The 19,086-nt window shown below is 39.1% G+C and overlaps 1 protein-coding gene across 2 annotated transcripts in view; it reads left to right on the top strand.

Annotated features, from left to right (window-relative positions):
* Positions 1–19,086, top strand: part of sno (strawberry notch) — a 468,152-nt gene that overhangs the window by 236,162 nt on the left and 212,904 nt on the right. For both annotated transcript variants that reach the window (XM_071695604.1, XM_071695603.1), the window contains one exon: positions 10,541–10,782. In XM_071695604.1, coding sequence (XP_071551705.1) covers positions 10,541–10,782 — 242 coding nt within the window. The remainder of the gene's footprint in view (positions 1–10,540; positions 10,783–19,086) is intronic.

The raw sequence follows: 19,086 nt of genomic DNA, 5'->3' as shown, positions 1-19,086 counted from the left end.
TATGAATTATGTACATGTGTATATATGTATATGTCTGTGTGTGTATATATATGTATGCATTGAGATTTATAGTTATGTATATGTGCATGTGTGGATGTGTATTTATATACATGTATATGTGAGTGGGTTGGGCCATTCTTTCATCTGTTTCCTTGCGCTACCTCGATAACGCGGGAGACAGCGACAAAGTATAATAGAAAAAAATGATATAAAGTAAATACATATATCTAACTAACAATGTAATAGATTTCATTTTCTGATGTAGATATAGTTAAGAAAACATCATATCAAGCAACACTTAATAAAAAAATGCACATTTGAGTAGTTCTGCAGTTTATAAGTGTGATTAATTGATTGATTGTTGGAAGAGGAATTATGTATTATTTTTAAGAGGGAGTATGTATATTTGACAAATAATATCTTAGATATTGTATTTTGACATAAATATAGTTAATAAAGCTTCATATAAATCAACACTTAATGAAAAAGATGCATATATGAGTAGTTCTGTAGCTTAAAAGTATGAAGAATTAATTGTATGTTTGACTCGGAATTAGATATTGTTTTTTCTAGAACCTGTACATAAATACAGGTGTATTTAGGTCGGACATTCGTAAGTTGAAGATTCCCTGTATGCTAATATCAACTTTGTAGACCTATGTCTAGATTTCATTGGAGATAGGGGATTGTATGATAGAGTGGCATTCACCTGAGCAAGAAAGGTTCGGTACTGTTAGCTTTCCCAGTCAACCATCAGCTTGCCTTGCAGTTGCAAGGTAAAGTACTTTTTTGAGGATAAGTAGAGTTGAGTCAGTTGACTACATGACAAAGGTGAATTGGGCTAGGTCAGGTTATATTACATGTCAGATGGGTGAGGTCAGATTAAACCCTGGGCTGGGTTTGTCGGGCCTTGGTCCAGGGATAGCTTGTCACAAAACCAGATTAAATGGCCTTTGTATGAATATAAAATCCCTGTGAAACTAAAGGACTGAATTCCATTGCTTGGTAATCATGGAACACATTGATGAAAAACAAGCTTTCATTAGCAAGCAAAACACACTGGATTATGAATTGATTGTAAGGGATAGAGATGGTTGAGAAGGGAGAACTGAATTGTATATGTAAATCTTATCTAAACACCTTTGAAATTCAGACAACAAAGGATTTTGATGTTGACCAGCAAACCTAGTATGATATGGGCGATGAAAATGACATAAACATAGCTTGGAAAGGCTCTGTGCCAGTGCATATTAGAAGTCTATTTCTAAAATTAAGCCATGGTGATGGAATAGGGAAATAAAAAAGTGCCTGTTGTCTTAGAAAACAGCTGATAAGAAACTTATTAGAATTCAGTCGCCAATATGACAAAGTTATGTAAAATTCTGTATGGAAAGTAAAAGAGTTATACGTCAAAGTAAGTGCCAATGTGAAGCATTTATTTTGGAAAATAGCAAAAGAAACTTTAAGCAGCTTTACAGTTTTGTTCAAAGCAAGAGAGTTATTACCTTGTCAATAGGCCCATTAATTGTGAAAAATAGTGATGTGATTCAAGACATTGAAGCCATGGCAAAAATAGTAAATGACTTTTCTTTCATCTTCATTTATGATCAAAGACACAACTCATGGCCTGAATCCATTTTCATTGATAAGAGAGGAATGTTCTTCAACAAATTGTCATAAAAGCCGAAGACATACTTTCTGCAATAGATGAGATGAAAATAGATAGAACAGCAGGCCCTAATAAGTTTTATCCAAGAACCATGAACAAGGTGAAAAATGAGATAGTTAAGCCCTTAACTGCCCTTTTCAGTTAATCACTTACTGTGGGAAAATTTCCAGATGAATGAAAGTTTCTAATGTGGCACTGATGTTCAAAATAAGTAATAAGTCACTGCAAATAATCGTCTTATTAGCCTAATGTCTGTTGTTGAAAAACTTATGGAAATGATCATCCAAGATAGAATTATGAACATTAAGAGGACCACAACCTGATGAACAACTCTCAGCATGACTTTCAGTGGAATAGCTCATGTCTGACAAATCAGCCTGATTTCTTTTATGACATAATCATGTAAGACAGAAGTAAATCAGTTGATGTTATCTCTCTAGATTTTCAAAAAGCTTTTGTGAAGGTTCTGTATCATTGAGTCACATGGCACTGATGAGATTGTACATCATTGCGTTGGAAATTGGTTGACTGGCTGTAAACAAAGAGTTGTGATTAATGGTCATATCTCAGAATGGTTAGACTTAACAAAAGGAGTGCCACAAAGATCTGTCATAGGACTGATTCTCTTTCTCATACATATTAATGATATTGATAATGGGCTGCATAGACAAACTGATGGACTGGGCTCATAGGTGGCATATGAATTTTGATATTGATAAGTGCAAAGTTTTACATATTAGCAAAAACTAAATTCAAGCTGCAATATGAGTTCTGCTGAAGCATAAAAGTTGAATGAGGAAAAAGGCTTGGGTGTAATAATCCTTGGGAACCTAAAACCAAGTAAGCAGTGTGCAAAGCAGTGGAAAGATAGAAAACAGAATTCTTGGATTCATTGGTGGAGTTTTCAAATATGAGTACAGGGAAATCATCCTTACTCTGTACAACTCATTGGTTTGTTCCCCTTTTGAATATTGTGTTAAGTTTAGAAGGGTAGCCTTTCGGTTTACTGTGATCTTGCATGTAGCGTACTTTAGTGATTGATAGAGGAGAAGATCTTTAGTTCTTATATCCATAGCTTGAAAATATCCAGAATTCAAAAGCTCACATCTAAGATTCCTGCCAAATGGCATATGAGTTTGTAAAGGTTGCCATTCTGTTTTCCACACACAGCCTTACCCCTCACCATCTGCTTCATTGATGTTCTCCCGGTCTGAATTAATTGTATTTATGATTTTTGACCATATTTTGCTCTTTCAGTGAAATTAAAGAAGTGTCTAGATGATAATGCTTAGTGCAGTGGTGAGAAAGGGAAGCTTATTACAAGTACCATGAGGCAAAAAGTTGAAATTCTATTGACATTAGCATTATAGTGTTAGTAAGACAATCATAGATGGAAGGGTGGAGGGATAAAGATTTTGAGTGCTCAGGGCCTGAATGTATAGGGGGTGAAAGGCATGCATGGGATAGCATGAATTAGAGTAATGTGGCATACAAGAGACAACATGCTGACATGTAGTCGGTAGTAGTGGGTAGGCAGCCATCGACTTGGGAGGTACATTACCGGTGCAATCCACCTGGGTATTGGGAGGGTTAGTGATGACTGCAAAGTGAGCCAGCATTTCAGTGGTTGTCAAGTTGAACTCCTCTGACCCAGGTAGCTGTCTTTTCTTTCTGCCTCACCCACATGAGGACTACTGGCATTCTCTCCACAAACATACAATCTCTCCTTGTCATTCATAACACTTGACAACACCTAACTTACACAGGTCATTCTTCTTAACTAGATTTTCCTGTGGTGAGCACTATGCACTAACTCTGCCTTTTTGAAAATCTGTAGGAGCAGTAGATAGAAGTAGTAGGTAGGAATATTTAGACAGAAAACAAACATTAGGTTGAAGTAGTAGGTAGGAGCACAAGGCAGAAGTAGTCAGTTGGAAACATAAGATAGGAGCCTTTACAAACACAGTGCTAGAGTTGCCCTTTGCTAGTGGCCTGTTAAGGGTGAGGCACTAAAGGCTAAGAAGCAGCAGTGGAGTTCACTAGTTATGGAGAGACTATTGTTGTGGCCACCCCCTTGTGGGAGTTCTAGTTGGAACAGACATCAGAGACTTAGATATAGATTAGATAGTTTTAGTCTTTCTACCTAAAAAGCATAGACAGGAAAGACTACAGGTTTGAGCTACAAATCCTGTGAGTGCAAATTTAAATGACCTGAATCTGTTTAGCTTAGAAAAGAGAAGTATCTTATACAAGTATTCCAAATGATTAATGGCTTTGATGATAATGGTCTTTCAAGTTGCTTCAGACTCGATTCATCTGATTTTACTCCCAGTACTGGATACAAGCTCATGGGCAAATGTTTTCCTTGAATGAAACGAAGTTCATTTTCTTCGACTGGATTCTTAACATGTGGAATGATTTTATTTTCTAGTTAGATTGGTTAGAAGCAATATTATGGAAATGTTTAAGAATAGAGTTTACACATACTTCACCTTCAGTCCATGATTTACATTATTTGCACCTCCTCAGTCACAGTGACAGTTTGCAGGTTATTCTCTGTGAATTATGTTTTTACCTTCTAACTTTTACCATGCTGATCTCTGAGTTCCTGGTAATCTCCACTATCACAGACAGCTTTGAAAAGACTCATTGGTCTGTTGCTGTTTGAATTCCTTTGTATTCTTTTGTGTTTACATTAGCACACATTCTACCAAACTTTATATGAGTGTCACATATCTATGCCCTAGTTAGTCAGTAGATATTGATATGTGAAAGAGTTTACAACAAGCAGTTCAGGATAGAGATTCAGTCATTCTAGGGGACTTTAATCTTCCAGAAATCAATTAGCAAATTATTTCATGTGTAGAAAGCAAATCTGCTAGACTTATCAACTTGTTGAAGATGATATCCTCTACCAAACCATCAGAGAGCCAAAGAGGGAAGCTAATATACCTGATTTAGTTTTTGTATCTCAGGAGTTCTTAGTAACTAATACCCTTGTTTGGGAACATCTCAGTACATGTGACCATAGCATGGTTAGGTTTGATGTAAATCCCAAAACCCACTTCCTTAAAAACATTATTATATTATTATTATTATACATGATCACTGTTTCCTGTGTCAGCGAGGTAGCTCCAGGAAACAGACAAAGAATGGCCCATCCACTCATATGAACATATTTATACATAAACACCCATATACGCACATATACATACGTGTACATATCATGTACATACACAGACACGGGCATCTACAAATATACATATGTACATATTCATACTTGCTTTCCTTCATCCATTCCTGTCACTACCCTACCCCACAGGAAACAGCATTGCCACCCCCTGCTTCAGCGAGGTAGCACCAGGAAAACAGACAAAAAAGGCCACATTCGTTCATAATCATTCTCTTGGTATCATGTGTAATGCACCGAAACCACAGCTCCTTATCCACATCCAGGCCCCACAGACCTTTCCATAGTTATCCCTAGACGCTTCACATGCTTTGGTTCAGTCCATTGACAGCAGTTCAACCCCAGTATACCACTTCGTTCCAATTCACTCTATTCCTTGCACATCTCTCACCCTTCTATATGTTCAGACCCCAATTGCTCAGAATCTTTTTCACTCCATCCTTCCCCCTACAATTTGGTCTCCTGCTTCTCCTTATTCCCTCCACCTCTGACACATTTATCCTCTGTCAATATTTCCTCTTTCATTCTCTCCATATGTCCAAACCATTTCAATGCACCCTTTTCTGCTCTCTCAATTGCATTCTTTTTATTTCCACATCTCTCTTCCCCTCTCATTACTTAATCAAACCACCTCACACCACATATTGACCTCAAACATTTCATTTCTAACACATCCACTCTCCTCCGTACAACCCTATCTATAGCCCATGCCTTGCAACCATGTAACATTGTTGGAACTACTATAACTTCAAGCATACCCATTTTTGCTCTCCAAGGTAACATTCTCTCCTTCCACACATTCTTCTTTGCTCCCAAAACCTTTGCCCCCACCTTCACCCTGTGACTCTGCTTCCATGGTTCTATCCTCTGCTAAGTCCACTCCCAGATATCTAAAACACCTCAATTCCTCCAGTTTTCCTCCAATCAAACTTACATCCCAATTAATTTGTTCTTCAACCCTACTGAATTTAATACCTTGCTCTTATTCACATTTACTCTCAACTTTCCTCTTTCACACACTTTTCCAAACTCAGTCTTCAACTTTTGCAGTTTCTCACCCGAATCAGCCACTAGAGCTGTATCATCAGTGAACAAGAACTGCTCACTTCTCAGGCCCTCTTACCCCAACTGACTGCATACTCTCCCCTCCCTCCAAAACTCTTGCATTTACCTCCCTAACCACCTCCATCCATAAACAAATTAAACAACCATGGGGACATCTCACACCCCTGCCACAAACCAACATTCACTGGAAATCAATCACTCTCCTCTCTTCCTACTGATACACATGCCTTACATCCTTGGTAAGAACATTTCTCTATTTCTAGCAACTTGGCTCCCACACCAGATACTCCTAAAACCTTCCACAAACCATCTCTATCAACCCCATCATATGCCTTCTCCAGATCCATAAATACTACATACAAATCCATCTGTTCTGATTATTTCTCACATGCATTCTACCAAGCAAACACCTGATCCACACATCCTCTACCACTTCTGAAACCACACTGCTCTTCACCAATCTGATGCTCTGTACATGCTTTCACCTGCTCAGTCAATACCTTCCCATATAATTTCCCAGAAATACTCAGCAAACTTATGCCTCTGTAGTTTGAATACTCACCTTTATCCCCTTTGCCTTTGTACTTGTACATTGGCACTATGCACTCATTCTGCCAATCCTCAGGCACTTCACCATGGTCCATACATACATTGAATATCCTTACCAACCAAATAACAAAAAAGACACCTCCTTTTTTAATAAATCCCACTGCATTACCATCCAATCCCATCGCCTTGCTGGATTTCTTCTTCTGTAAAGCTTTCACTGTCTCTTCTCTCTTTACCAAAACATTTTCCCTGACCCCTTCCCTTTTGCACACCACCCCTACCAAAACACCCGATATCTGCTAATCCATCATCAAACACATTTAACAAACTTTCAAAATACTCACTCCATCATTACCTGTGAATACCTCCCCACTTACCCCCTTCACCAATTTTCCCATTTGCTTTCTTGTCTTACGCACGTTATTTGCCTCCTTTCAAAAGACCTTTTTCTCCCTAGAATTTAATAATACTCTCTCACCCCAACTCTCATTTACCCTCTTTTTCACCTCTTGCACCTTTCTCTTGACCTCCTTCTGCTTTCTTTTATACATCTCCCAGTCCTTTGCACTCCTTCCTTGTAGGTTTTGTCTAAATGCCTCTTTTTTGTCTTTCACCAGCGACCTTACTTCTTCATCCCACCACTCACTACCCTTTCTCATGCCACATGCATCTTTTGTGCAAGCCATCACTGCTTCCTTAAATACATCCCATTCCTCACCCACTCCCCTCACGTCATTTGCTCTCACCCTTTGCCATTCCACACTCAGTCTCTCCTGGTACTTCCTCGCACAAGTCTCCTTTCCAAGCTCACTTACTCTTACTACTTTTCTCCTCAACATTCTCATTACTTTTTGAAAACCTCTGCAGATCTTCACCTTCGCCTCCACGAGATAGTGATCAGACATCCCTCTAGCTGCCCCTCTCAGCACATTAACATCCAAGGGTCTCTCTTTTACATGCCTATCAATTAACACATAATCTAGTAATGCCTTTTGACCATCTCTCCTACTCACATATGTATACTTATGTATATCTCTCTTTTTAAACCAGGTATTCTCAATCACCATTCTTTTTTAGCATATAAATCCTCAAGCTTTTCACCATTACCATTTACAACACTGAACACCCCATGTACACCAACTGTACCCTCAAATGCCATTATTACCCCTAATATTAGATTTCAGTGAGGTGAGCGTTGCATTAAAATGTCACCCATACACATTCATGCACAGAGGAATTATGAACGTGTTTTGATGGACAGTTTATGCACAGATGAGTCACGTGTGTTCCTATGCATGACAAAAATAGTGAAATCAAGTGGTTAGAATGGTGTTCTTCAGATATTGTAAGAGCCATTAAGCACAGAAATAAACTCTACAAGCTTAAGAAATCAGGCAGTGACTTAAATCTTGTAATGCAGTATAACACAGTTGTGAGATGTAAAGAGAATCATTACATGAGGCAAGAGAGAGAATGAATTAATTATAACAATCACGATTTTATAAATATGTCATCAAACAAGCATATGAGGAGTGAGATAGGACCCTCAGCAAACAAAGATGGAGATCCTATTATGGATGATAAAACCATAGCAACGGCACTGAACAATTTTTCAGTTATGTTTTTATTCGAGAAAGCAGCAACACAAATTTTGAGACTGAAAAGTTGTACACATATGATGCCAGAATTTACATTCATAGTAAAAGAAGTACTAACCCAGAAAGATAAGTTGAAGATTACTGAAAGTCCAAATCCTGATGATTTCTGTCTTTGAATAATTAAGAACAGACAAGAAATTACTAAGAAAACATGAAATTTTCAAACTACTAACCAGTATTTTCAATGTATCTCTCCAGGATGGAATAGTACTGCAGGACTGGAGAATTGCAGACATTACCCCTGTTTTCAGAGATGCCATTACTGTCCAGTTAGCTTTGCATTGATTATATGCAACTATTTTACGTCAGTTAATAGATATAATTGTAACTTACCCTGAACAATGTAGTCTTGACAAATGATACACAACGTGGATTTAGACAGCACAGATCATGCCTCACCAACCTCCCTCAGTTTTATTGTAATTTATTTAGTACTCACAGGAAGATGTTTAGATATTATGTTTCTGGACTTCCAAAACGTATTCAGATGTTTAGATATTATGTTTCTGGACTTCCAAAACGTATTCAACAAAGACCCACACAGTAAGTTAATGCTGAAAGTCAGGACCTAAGGAATTATTGATTGCATAAGAAACTGAATAGAAGTTTGGCTACATAATAGGAAGCAAAAAGTCATGATGAATGATGAATCATCACCATGGTCACCTGTGTCTCATGGGGTCCCGTAGGGGTCCATTCTGGGACTAATAAGTGGTGACTTAAACTGATAACATTGGTGTAAGGCTGAATAACTTAGTATCTGAATTTACATGCGACACAAAGATTGGCAGTGTTGTTGTAAATGAATAGGTGGCTAAGATTGCAATAGGATCTAGATGATATAACTGAATGGTCTAGAAAATGGCAGTTAACATTGATAAATGCCAGCTGTTGCAAGTAGGTACATTAAAAGAATTTTTTTATTATGAATTGACAGGCCAGAGGATATGACACACCTTGTTTGAGGTATCTAAGGGTCCTTGTCTCCAACAGCTTTGAATGCTTCCAGCATTGTAACGTAGGTGCCAAAAAAAGCAAATAGGTTGTTTGAATTTATTAATAGAATTTTTACATACAAAAGTAAGGATGTAATATTGTCACAAAAGTCTAGTTTGACCCCACCTTGAATATGCAGTGCAGACTTGTTCCCTCATCTAAAAGTATTCTTGAATTAGAATTAGTGCAACATAGAGCAACTAAATTGATTCCTTCCCTATGTGACAGACTATATGAGGACAGACTGTGAGATGTGAATTTGTTCTTTCTAAGCAAATGGTGGCTCTGAGTCATATTGATATGATTTTTAAGAATACTTAAAGGCTTCAACAATGTCATTGTGGAAAACTTCTTTACCCCTATACCAGTGCTGCCAGCAAGAGGGAATGGACTAAAACTTAGGTCACAGATTTTATCTGGATTGCACAAAATTTTTCTTTACTAATGACATCAATTATGCATGGAATAAGCTCCCAGAACATGTTGGTCAAAGCAACACAACTGATATGTTCAAAATTAGGCTTTATCATTGCCTGTCACTCTTCAGTATAGAGTAATTCTTTTAACTGTTCATTATAACGTAGTGGTATGTTATGTTTCTATCTCAGCCACTGATTTCACATTGGCCATGCTATGGTAATGACTACTCTGTGTAGCCTACATGAAGGGAACAGGAAGGAATTATTGTATAATCCTTTCATATCAAGTGTAATAGAAATTTGGTAAGTCATGGGGCTGGAGCTCAAAATTTATTTTTATTATTGCCTTTATGTCAAAAAGTGAAGGGATGCATGTCTTTGGTGATGGGATGCACGACAAATTCATATTCACTGTAATTTATAACTTATAAAAATTTCTTTCAGATGTATTAGTTCTAGAAGTTTTTTTTCCCCCAGTTTCCCATAAGGCATATTGCCAGTGGAGAGAGTGTTTCCTTTTCTCTCCTTTTCTTCTACTGCTTTTAGGGGACTGCACATTTTTCAGTATTGTCAAGATCAGATCACCTTGCTTGGACCTTAGGGTCTGCTTAGCCTTTGTATCTATGTTTGTTTATCTGTTTCTCTCCCTTTTTTATATGTTGCTGTGCATAGTGAACAGATATGTATATCCTCCTTTCATGCTGTGGGTTTATATTATTCGTTTATTATGTTTCCTAATTTCCCATTATTACACTCATTTTTTTTTGTATAAATACAGGTTTTCACTGATAGACAAAGTTAGGTTTAAGATTTGATGCAGATGTTTTTGATACTGAAAATGCAGTACATTACTGTAAATGTTTGAAGTGGCATAAATGATGGTAATGGGTAGATAGATGATTATGTAGATATATGATTGTGCATGGTAATAAACTTTGTTATGATTATACAAGATTCTTGCAAAATACTGAAAAGTAAAATTATTACTTTGCAGATTGTATTTGATGAATGCCATCGTGCCAAGAACTTAAGTCCAGTTGGTTCAGGGAAGCCAACTAAAACAGGATTAACTGTTTTAGAGTTACAGACTAAATTGCCTAAAGCACGTGTAGTGTATGCCTCTGCTACAGGAGCATCTGAGCCAAAGAATATGGCATACATGGTTCGTTTAGGAATTTGGGGTAAAGGAACCCCCTTCCCGGAGTTCAGTGATTTTATCAGTGCTGTGGAGAAAAGGTATGTATTGATGTTTAAGGAATCAATTAAAGCTTGGTTATCACAATTTTTAGATGGAATATCCTTACCAAATAAATGGAAATGGTTGTAGTAAAACATTTAAGGGAAAACATTTGTAATGTTATATCCTTTTGTTTTCCTCTTCATACTTTAAGACATTTGCTAGAAATTTTAGTGGATTGAATTCTTTTTAAGAAATGGTTGTATCTATAGCTTGAAGATGCATTGGCTGATGTTACATATATTATAGTTGTCAAAAATCCTAAACCTATATTGACTGTATTGTTGACTGGTTGGTAAGGTTATTTAATGTATGTAAGAATCATGGTGAGGTGCCTGAGGATTGGCGGAAGGCTTGCATTGTGCCATTGTACGAAGGCAAAGGGGATAAAAGTGAGTGCTCAAATTACAGAGGTATAAGTTTTTTGAGTATTCCTGGGAAATTGTATGGGAGGGTATTGATTGAGAGGGTGAAGGCATGTACAGAGCATCAGATTGGGGAAGAGCAGTGTGGTTTCAGAAGTTTCAGAGGATATGTGGATCAGGTGTTTCCTTTGAAGAATGTATGTGAGAAATACTTAGAATAGCAAATGGATTTGTATGTAGCATTTATGGCTCTGTAGAAGGCATATGATAGAGTTGATAGAGATGCTGTGTGGAAGGTATTAAGAACATATGGTGTGGGAGGCAAGTTGTTAGAAGCAGTGAAAAGTTTTTATCGAGGATGTAAGGCATGTGTACATGTAGGAAGAAAGTGATTGGTTCTCAGTGAATGTTGGTTTGCGGCAGGGGTGTGTGATGTCTCCATGGTTGTTTAATTTGTTTATGGATGGGGTTGTTAGGGAGGTGAATGCAAGAGTTTTGGAAAGGGGCAAGTATGCAGTCTGTTGTGGATTAGAGAGCTTGGGAAGTGAGTCAGTTGTTGTTTGCTGATGATACAGCGCTGGTAGCTGATTCAGGTGAGAAACTGCAGAAGCTGGTGACTGAGTTTGGTAAAGTTTGTGAAAGAAGAAAGCTAAGAGTAAATGTGAATGGCAAAGTGTGTGAAAGAAGAAAGCTGAGAGTAAATGTGAATAAGAGCAAGGTTATTAAGTACAGTAGGGTTGAGGGATGAGTCAATTGGGAGGTAAGTTTGAATGGAGAAAAACTGGAGGGAGTGAAGTGTTTTAGATATCTGGAAGTGGATTTGGCAGCGGATGGAACCATGGAAGTGGAAGTGGATCATAGGGTGGGAGAGGGGGCGATAGTTTTGGGAGCGTTAGAAAATGTATGGAAGTCGAGAACGTTATCTTGGAAAGCAAAAATGGGTATGTTTGGAGGAATAGTGGTTCCAACAATGATATATGGTTGCAAGGCGTGGGCTATAGATGGAGTTGTGCGGAGGAGGGTGGATTTGCTGGAAATGAGATGTTTGAGGACAATATGTGGTGTGAGGTGGTTTGATCGAGTAAGTAATAATAGGGTAAGAGAGATGTGTGGTAATAAAAAAGAGTGTGGTTGAGAGAGCAGAAGAGGGTGTTTTGAAATGGTTTGGTCACATGGAGAGACTGAGTGAGGAAAGATTGACAAAGAGATGGAGGGAATGAGGAGAAGTGGGAGACCAAATTGGAAGTGGAAAGATGGAGTGAAAAGGATTTTGAGTGATCGGGGCTTGAACATGCAGGAGGGTGAAAGGCGTGCAAGGAAAAAAGTGAATTGGAATGATGTGGTATACTGGGGTCGATGTGCTGTCAATGGATTGGACCAGGGCATGTGAAGCGTCTGGGGTAAACCATGGAAAGTTTTGTGGGGCCTGGATGTGGAAACGGAACTGTGGTTTCAGTGCATTATACATGACAGCTAGAGACTGAGTGTGAATGAATGTGGCCTTTGTCGTCTTTTCCAAGCGCTACCTTGCGCACATGCGGGGGGAGGGGGCTGTCATTTCATGTGTGGCAGGGTGGCAGCGGGAATGAATAAAGGCAGACAGTATGAATTATATGCTTATGTATATATGTATATGTCTGAGTGTGTATATACATGTATACGTTGAGATGTATAGGTATGTATATGTGCGTGTGTGGATGTGTATGTACATACATGTGTATGTGCGTGGGTTGGGCCATTCTTTTGTCTGTTTCCTTGCGCTACCTCGCTAACACGGGAGACAGCAACAAAGTATAAAAAAACATATAAATAAATTTGTACTTCCAAGGTTTATTATAAGCATTGTTTTCCGGGAAAAAAGGTTCAGTTAGTGTAAATTACCTTATTGATGATGGAGAATCATTTCTGGCAAATCATAACATGTATTACAATGTATTCTTCTTATATTTGTTGTTTGCCATTCATTCCCACTTTTTTTTCCCCAGTCATGGACAAAAGGCTATTAAGAAGAAAAAAAAGAAACAAGTGAGAGTATTTGAAATGTGTGTAGTCATAGTTATTGGGAAAGACTTGAGAGGGTGGAGAACTCAAAAGCTACAAGGTGTGTGGAAAGAAGCAGTTATCAAAACAGGCCACTCTTTAATTGTCAGTGGTCACACAGCAATCTTGTGACACTTTGCTTGCCAAGTATTGCGTGGTCTAGCGAGTGGTGGGGGCAAAAACCAAAATAATCCATATAAAAGAGAGAAAGTGAAGCAACATTGCGATGCAGGGCAAGCGGGTCAAGTTTTAAAGTTTGCCTGGGAGAGTGTAGAATTCAGACTGCTTTTGGCTCAACTCTGTCAATAAGGATGCAGATCTAGAACCACCCTAGATGTGAGAGCAGTACTCCATACAGGGAGGGAGCAGTCCTTTGCATAAATGTAGCAACTGTTTGGAAGAATAGAAATTTCGACATATAAACAGAACTCCCAGTATCTGAGAGGCAACTTTGCTATTCCAGTGAGGTGGAGTTCCCAAGAAAGACTGGATGTAGCAGTAGTACTACGTATGTTCATCGGGTCAGGAGGTGGAATTACAGAACCATCAAAGGAGATAGAAAAGTTTTGAGGAATTTTTGATAGAGAGATTGGCAGAAACTGGGTCTTGAAGGCATTAAACTTGACCAAATTTCATATACCCCACTGAGATATGTCCAAGTGTGAATGCATTGAGTAATTTGTGTGGAGACAAGACACAAGCAGAAGCAGAATTAAAGGATATGGAGTTCATGCACTGTTATCAGCATATGAGTACATATAGTTATTTGTAGAAGAAAGGAAATCATTGATGAAAAGGAGAAAGAAAATGTAGGAGACTGTACAGAACCCGAGTTACTCCACTGTTGATGGAGAAAGGGGGGAGAGGCTGAGCCTGTAACAACCTTGGAGACAGATCAGCCAGAGAAGAAGCTAGATAAGAGAGAGCAAAGTGGGGAAAGGTATGCCAAAAGATGGGAGCTTAGAGATGAGGTGCTGATGCCCCTCTGTCATATGCTTTAAATATGTCAATGGCAGCTGCAGAGGATTCCCCATAATCTTTCAGGGATAATGACCAGATTTAGTAAGTTAGAAAAGAATTTCACCAGTTTATCTCTCTCTTTATAGACCATATTGATGATTAGACAGAAGACTGTGAGATCCAAGATGGGTAAGGGTATGGGAGTTGGGGAGGGATTCAAAGACTTTGGAAATGGCAGATATAAAGGTAACAGGATGATAATTAAAGGGAGTATCGTAACCAATAAGGTAGGAGGTGCTGCTACTGTGAAAAGCAAAAAAAAAGCATAAAATAAGGAAAAATTATTAAATTTCAGTACCTCGAGGGGATACTTTAGTTTTACCAGAGTATCCAAGTTTCACCCGCTTTCTTGTGGTGACTTCATTATTACACCCCTTGTGGGTGGAACTAAAGGGGTTGGTGTTGCCCAACTACATCAGGGCAATCCATTTAAATTTACACAAAAGAGGTGTGCTGCTACTTTTTAGTTTTTAGACAATTTTGAAGCCTTGCAGCCTCTGAAAACACTGGAATTGCCCTCTCTCAGTGACCTGTCAAGGGTGAGGCACAAAAGTCCAAGAAGTGGCACTGGAGTGCACCAATTATGCCAGTGATTAAAGCAGATGAGTGATTAAGGATCATGGCACTGAATGTGAATGGGATGACTGGTGAGAGTAAAAGGAGGGAGCTTGTAGAGAAGTTTAAAAGTTTTAGCCTGGATGTGCTAGGGATTGGGGAAATACATATCCTTAGGCAGGGCGTGAGGATTGAAAATGGAAATTATGAATGCAGGTTTTGGGAGGGGATGGAAGAAGGTATGGTTTGGATGGGAATGAGTGAAAATTATCAGGGAAGAGGAAAAGAAGGATGTGTAATTCTGCTTTCACCAAGAGTGTGGGAGTGTTATAGAGCATGGATGGAATGGATCAAGAACATTATGGGTGAAAGGTAAGTTTGGAAATGTGAAGTATGCATGAGTATATGTGCCTTTGAATATGAAGATGGTACGAGGTAAGGATGAAATGAAGCTTTTCCAGAGAAATTTGAATGACTGTATGAACGGTTTTGAGAATGGGAGAGACATGGTCGTATTGGGTGATATGAATGCAAAAGTGGGATGTGATGAAATTGGTGAGATAGTTGGTAAATGGGGAGTGTCTGGAGTAAATGAGAATGGAAGTTATCTTGTGGATATTTGTGCTGAGAGAAGTTTATTCATTGCAATCACCTTTTTTTCAGCTTAAGATAATCCACAGATACATGGACGAGGAATGATGGAAGAGAAGAGCAAAAGGCTTTGATTGACTGTGTGGCAGTTGATGAAAGATTGAGAAAGGTCATGCTAGATGCTCGAGTAGTGAGAGGATTCTCTGAAGAATGATCATTTCACAATTCTTGTAGAGATGAGGATCAGGGAGAAGTGGAAGTGTGGTGTAAGGAAGAATGGAGAGGTGAAAGTGTTGGCAAGTGAGAAGATGAATCAGAAAAAATGCTTGGAGGAGTTTGAAAAGAAGTTAATTGAAAGCTTACATGAAAGTGCAGTGACTGTAGCGATGCAGTCATGTGGGATTAAGGTTTAGAATGTTTAGAGAAATACTATTAAAAGTTATAGAATTAGGAGTTGATGCAAGTTAGTGAGATATAGGAATAAGAAGGGCAATTCATGGTGGACAGAAGAGATTAGAAATGCTTTGGAAGAGAAGAGAAAGGTATATGGTAGATTGCTTGATAGGAATGTAGGGAAGAATAAGAATATGCAAGTGGAATGTTAAGAAGCTGATAGAGGAAAGCAAAGAAAGAGTAGATGAAGATTTTGGAAGTAAGTCAAGCAAAAAGTTTTGGGATGATAAGAAATTATACAGGAAGGAGGTGAAAAAGGAAAGGTGGATGTAAGAGTGGAAATGTTAATGTAAGAAGTAAGGAAGGGGAGTTGCTGAATCAAAAGGAAGAAGTGAAAGGAAGACGGAAAGAGAATTTTGAAGAACTGATGAATGTGGGAGAAGGGAAGACAGCATTTGTTACATGTATGGGTATGGTAGTTGAAAGATAGAGGATACAAGTGCAAGGGCCTTTAGCAGAAAGGGACGTAAGAATGGCAATAATGCAATGGAAGGTAGGAAAGACACCTGGAGCGGATGGGATAATGGCTGAAATGCTGAAGTATGGAGGGGAAAATGTGATAGAGTTGATGTATCTTACATGTAATTTAGCATGGAAACAAAAGGTTGTGCATGAGGATTGGGTGAAAACTATTATCATTCTTTTATTCAGAGGAAAAGGTGCTAAGAATGTGTGTAGCAATTACATATAAGGGAATAAGTCATGTAAGTATACCAGTTGGGTTCAGTAGGGTTGAGGGACAAGTTGATTGGGAGGTAAGGTTGAATGGAGAAAAACTGGAGGAAGTGAAGTGCTTTCGATGTCTGGAAGCGGACTTAGCAGCGGATGGAACCATGGAAGCGGAAGTGAGTCACAGAACGTTATCTCGGAGAGCAAAACTGGATATGTTTGAAGGAATAGTGGCTCTAAAAATGTTATATGGTTGCAAGGCATGGGCTATAGATAGGGTTGTGCAGAGGAGGGTGTATGTGTTGGAAATGAAATGTTTGAGGACAATATGTGGTGTGAAGTGGTTTGACTGAGTAAGTAATGAAAGGGTAAGAGAGATGTGTGGTAATAAAAAGAGTGCAGTTGAGAGAGCAGAAGAGAGTGTGTTGAAATGGTTTAGACACATTGAGAGAATGAATGAGGAAAGATTGACAAAGAGGATATATGTGTCAGAGGTGGAGGGAAGAAGGAGAAGCGGGAGACCAAATTGGAGGTGGAAGGATGGAGTGAAAAAGATTTTGAGCAGTTGGGGCCTGAATATACAGGAGGGTGAAAGGCGTGCAAGGAAGAGAAAGAATTGGAATGACGTGGTATACTGGGGTGGACTTGTTGTCGTTGGATTGAACCAGGACATGTGAAGCATCTAGGGTAAACCATGGAAAGGTGTGTGGGGCCTGAATGTGGAAAGGGGGCTGTGGTTCTGGTGCATTACACATGACAGCTAGAGACTGAATGTGAACAAATGTGGCCTTTTTTGTCCATTCCTGGTGCTGCCTTGGGGGGGGCTGCTGCTGCTGCTGCTATTTCGCGTGTGGCTGGGTGGCAATGGGAATGGATGAAGGCAGCAAGTATGGATATGTACATGTGTATATATGTATATGTATGTACACATTGAAATGTATATGTGCATGTGTGAGTGTTTATGTATATACATGTGTATGTGGGTGGGTTGGGCCACTCCTCGTCTGTTTCCTTGCACTACCTTGCTAATGCGGGAGATGGCGATTAAGTATAATGATAAAAAAGAAGTATATTAGGAAAAGAGTATACAAGAATGTTAATTGATAGAGATGGAAATGACTGAATGCAGAATAAGTGAAGAGCAAAGGGTTTTACGAAAGGTGGATATGTGGACCAGATTTTTGTAGTAAAGATGACTGTGGAAAAGTATTTAGCGAAAGAAAAGAAGTTGTATGCAGCTTTTATGGATCTGGAAAAAGCATATGACAATCGAATGGGATGTATTGAGGATATCTGGTGTAGGCGGACAACTGTTGGATGATGTGAAAGTCTTCTTTAGAAGAGGAAATGCATGTGCAAGAGTGGATGGAGAGTTGAGCAAAAGTTTTGGGATACTTATAGTTGTGAGGCAGGGCTGTGTGATGTTACTGTGGCCTTTTGATATGTAAGGGTGGAGTGATACAAGAGATGAAAGCAAAACTAGGGTAAAGGGGTGCAGAGATGGAGTGTGGCAGAGATATGTTTGCGGATGATACTGTGTTGTTTGCTGAGAGTGTAGAGGAGCTGGGGAAGGTTGAAAGTGTTTTATTATGTGTGCAAGTGTTGGTGATTGAGGGTAAATAGAAGGAAAAGTAAAGTATTTTACTATTTATTTATTTTGCTTTGTCACTGTCTCCCGCGTTAGCGAGGTAGCACAAGGAAACAGACGAAAGAATGGCCCAACCCACCCACATACACATGTATATACATACACGTCCACACACACAAATATACATACCTATACATCTCAACGTATACATATATATACACACACAGACATATACATATATACACATGTACATAATTCATACTGTCTGCCTTTATTCATTTCCACTGCCACCTCGCCACACATGAAATAACAACCCCCTCCCCCCTCATATGTGCAAGGTAGCGCTAGGAAAAGACAACAAAGGCCACATTCGTTCACACTCAGTCTCTAGCTGTCATGTAATAATGCACCGAAACCACAGCTCCCTTTCCACATCCAGGCCCCACAGAACTTTCCATGGTTTACCCCAGATGCTTCACATGCCCTGATTCAATCCATTGACAGTACGTCAACCCCGGTATACAACATCGTTCCAATTCACTCTATTCCTTGCACGCCTTTCACCCTCATGCATATTCAGGCCCTGATCACTCAAAATCTTTTTCACTCCATCTTTCCACCTCCAATTTGGTCCCCCACTTCTCCTTGTTCCCTCCACCTCTGACACATATATCCTCTTGGTCAATCTTTCCTCTCTCATTCTCCCCATGTGACCAAACCATTTCAAAACACCCTCTTCTGCTCTCTCAACCACACTCTTTTTATTACCACACATCTCTCTCACCCTAACATTACTTACTCGATCAAACCACCTCACACCACATATTGTCCTCAAACATCTCATTTCTAGCACATCCACCCTGCTGTGCACAACTCTATCCATAGCCCACGCCTCACAACCATACAACATTGTTGGAACCACTATTCCTTCAAACATACCCATTTTTGCATTCCGAGATAATGTTCTCGACTTCCACACATTCTTCAAGGCTCCAAGAATTTTCGCCCCCTCCCCAGCCTAT

The sequence above is a fragment of the Panulirus ornatus genome, chromosome 58 (genome assembly GCF_036320965.1).
Source record: "Panulirus ornatus isolate Po-2019 chromosome 58, ASM3632096v1, whole genome shotgun sequence".
NCBI classification, from domain to species: Eukaryota; Metazoa; Arthropoda; class Malacostraca; order Decapoda; family Palinuridae; genus Panulirus; species Panulirus ornatus.
The sequence above is the reverse complement of the archived record's forward strand: the minus strand, read 5'-3'. Positions and strand labels throughout refer to the sequence as shown.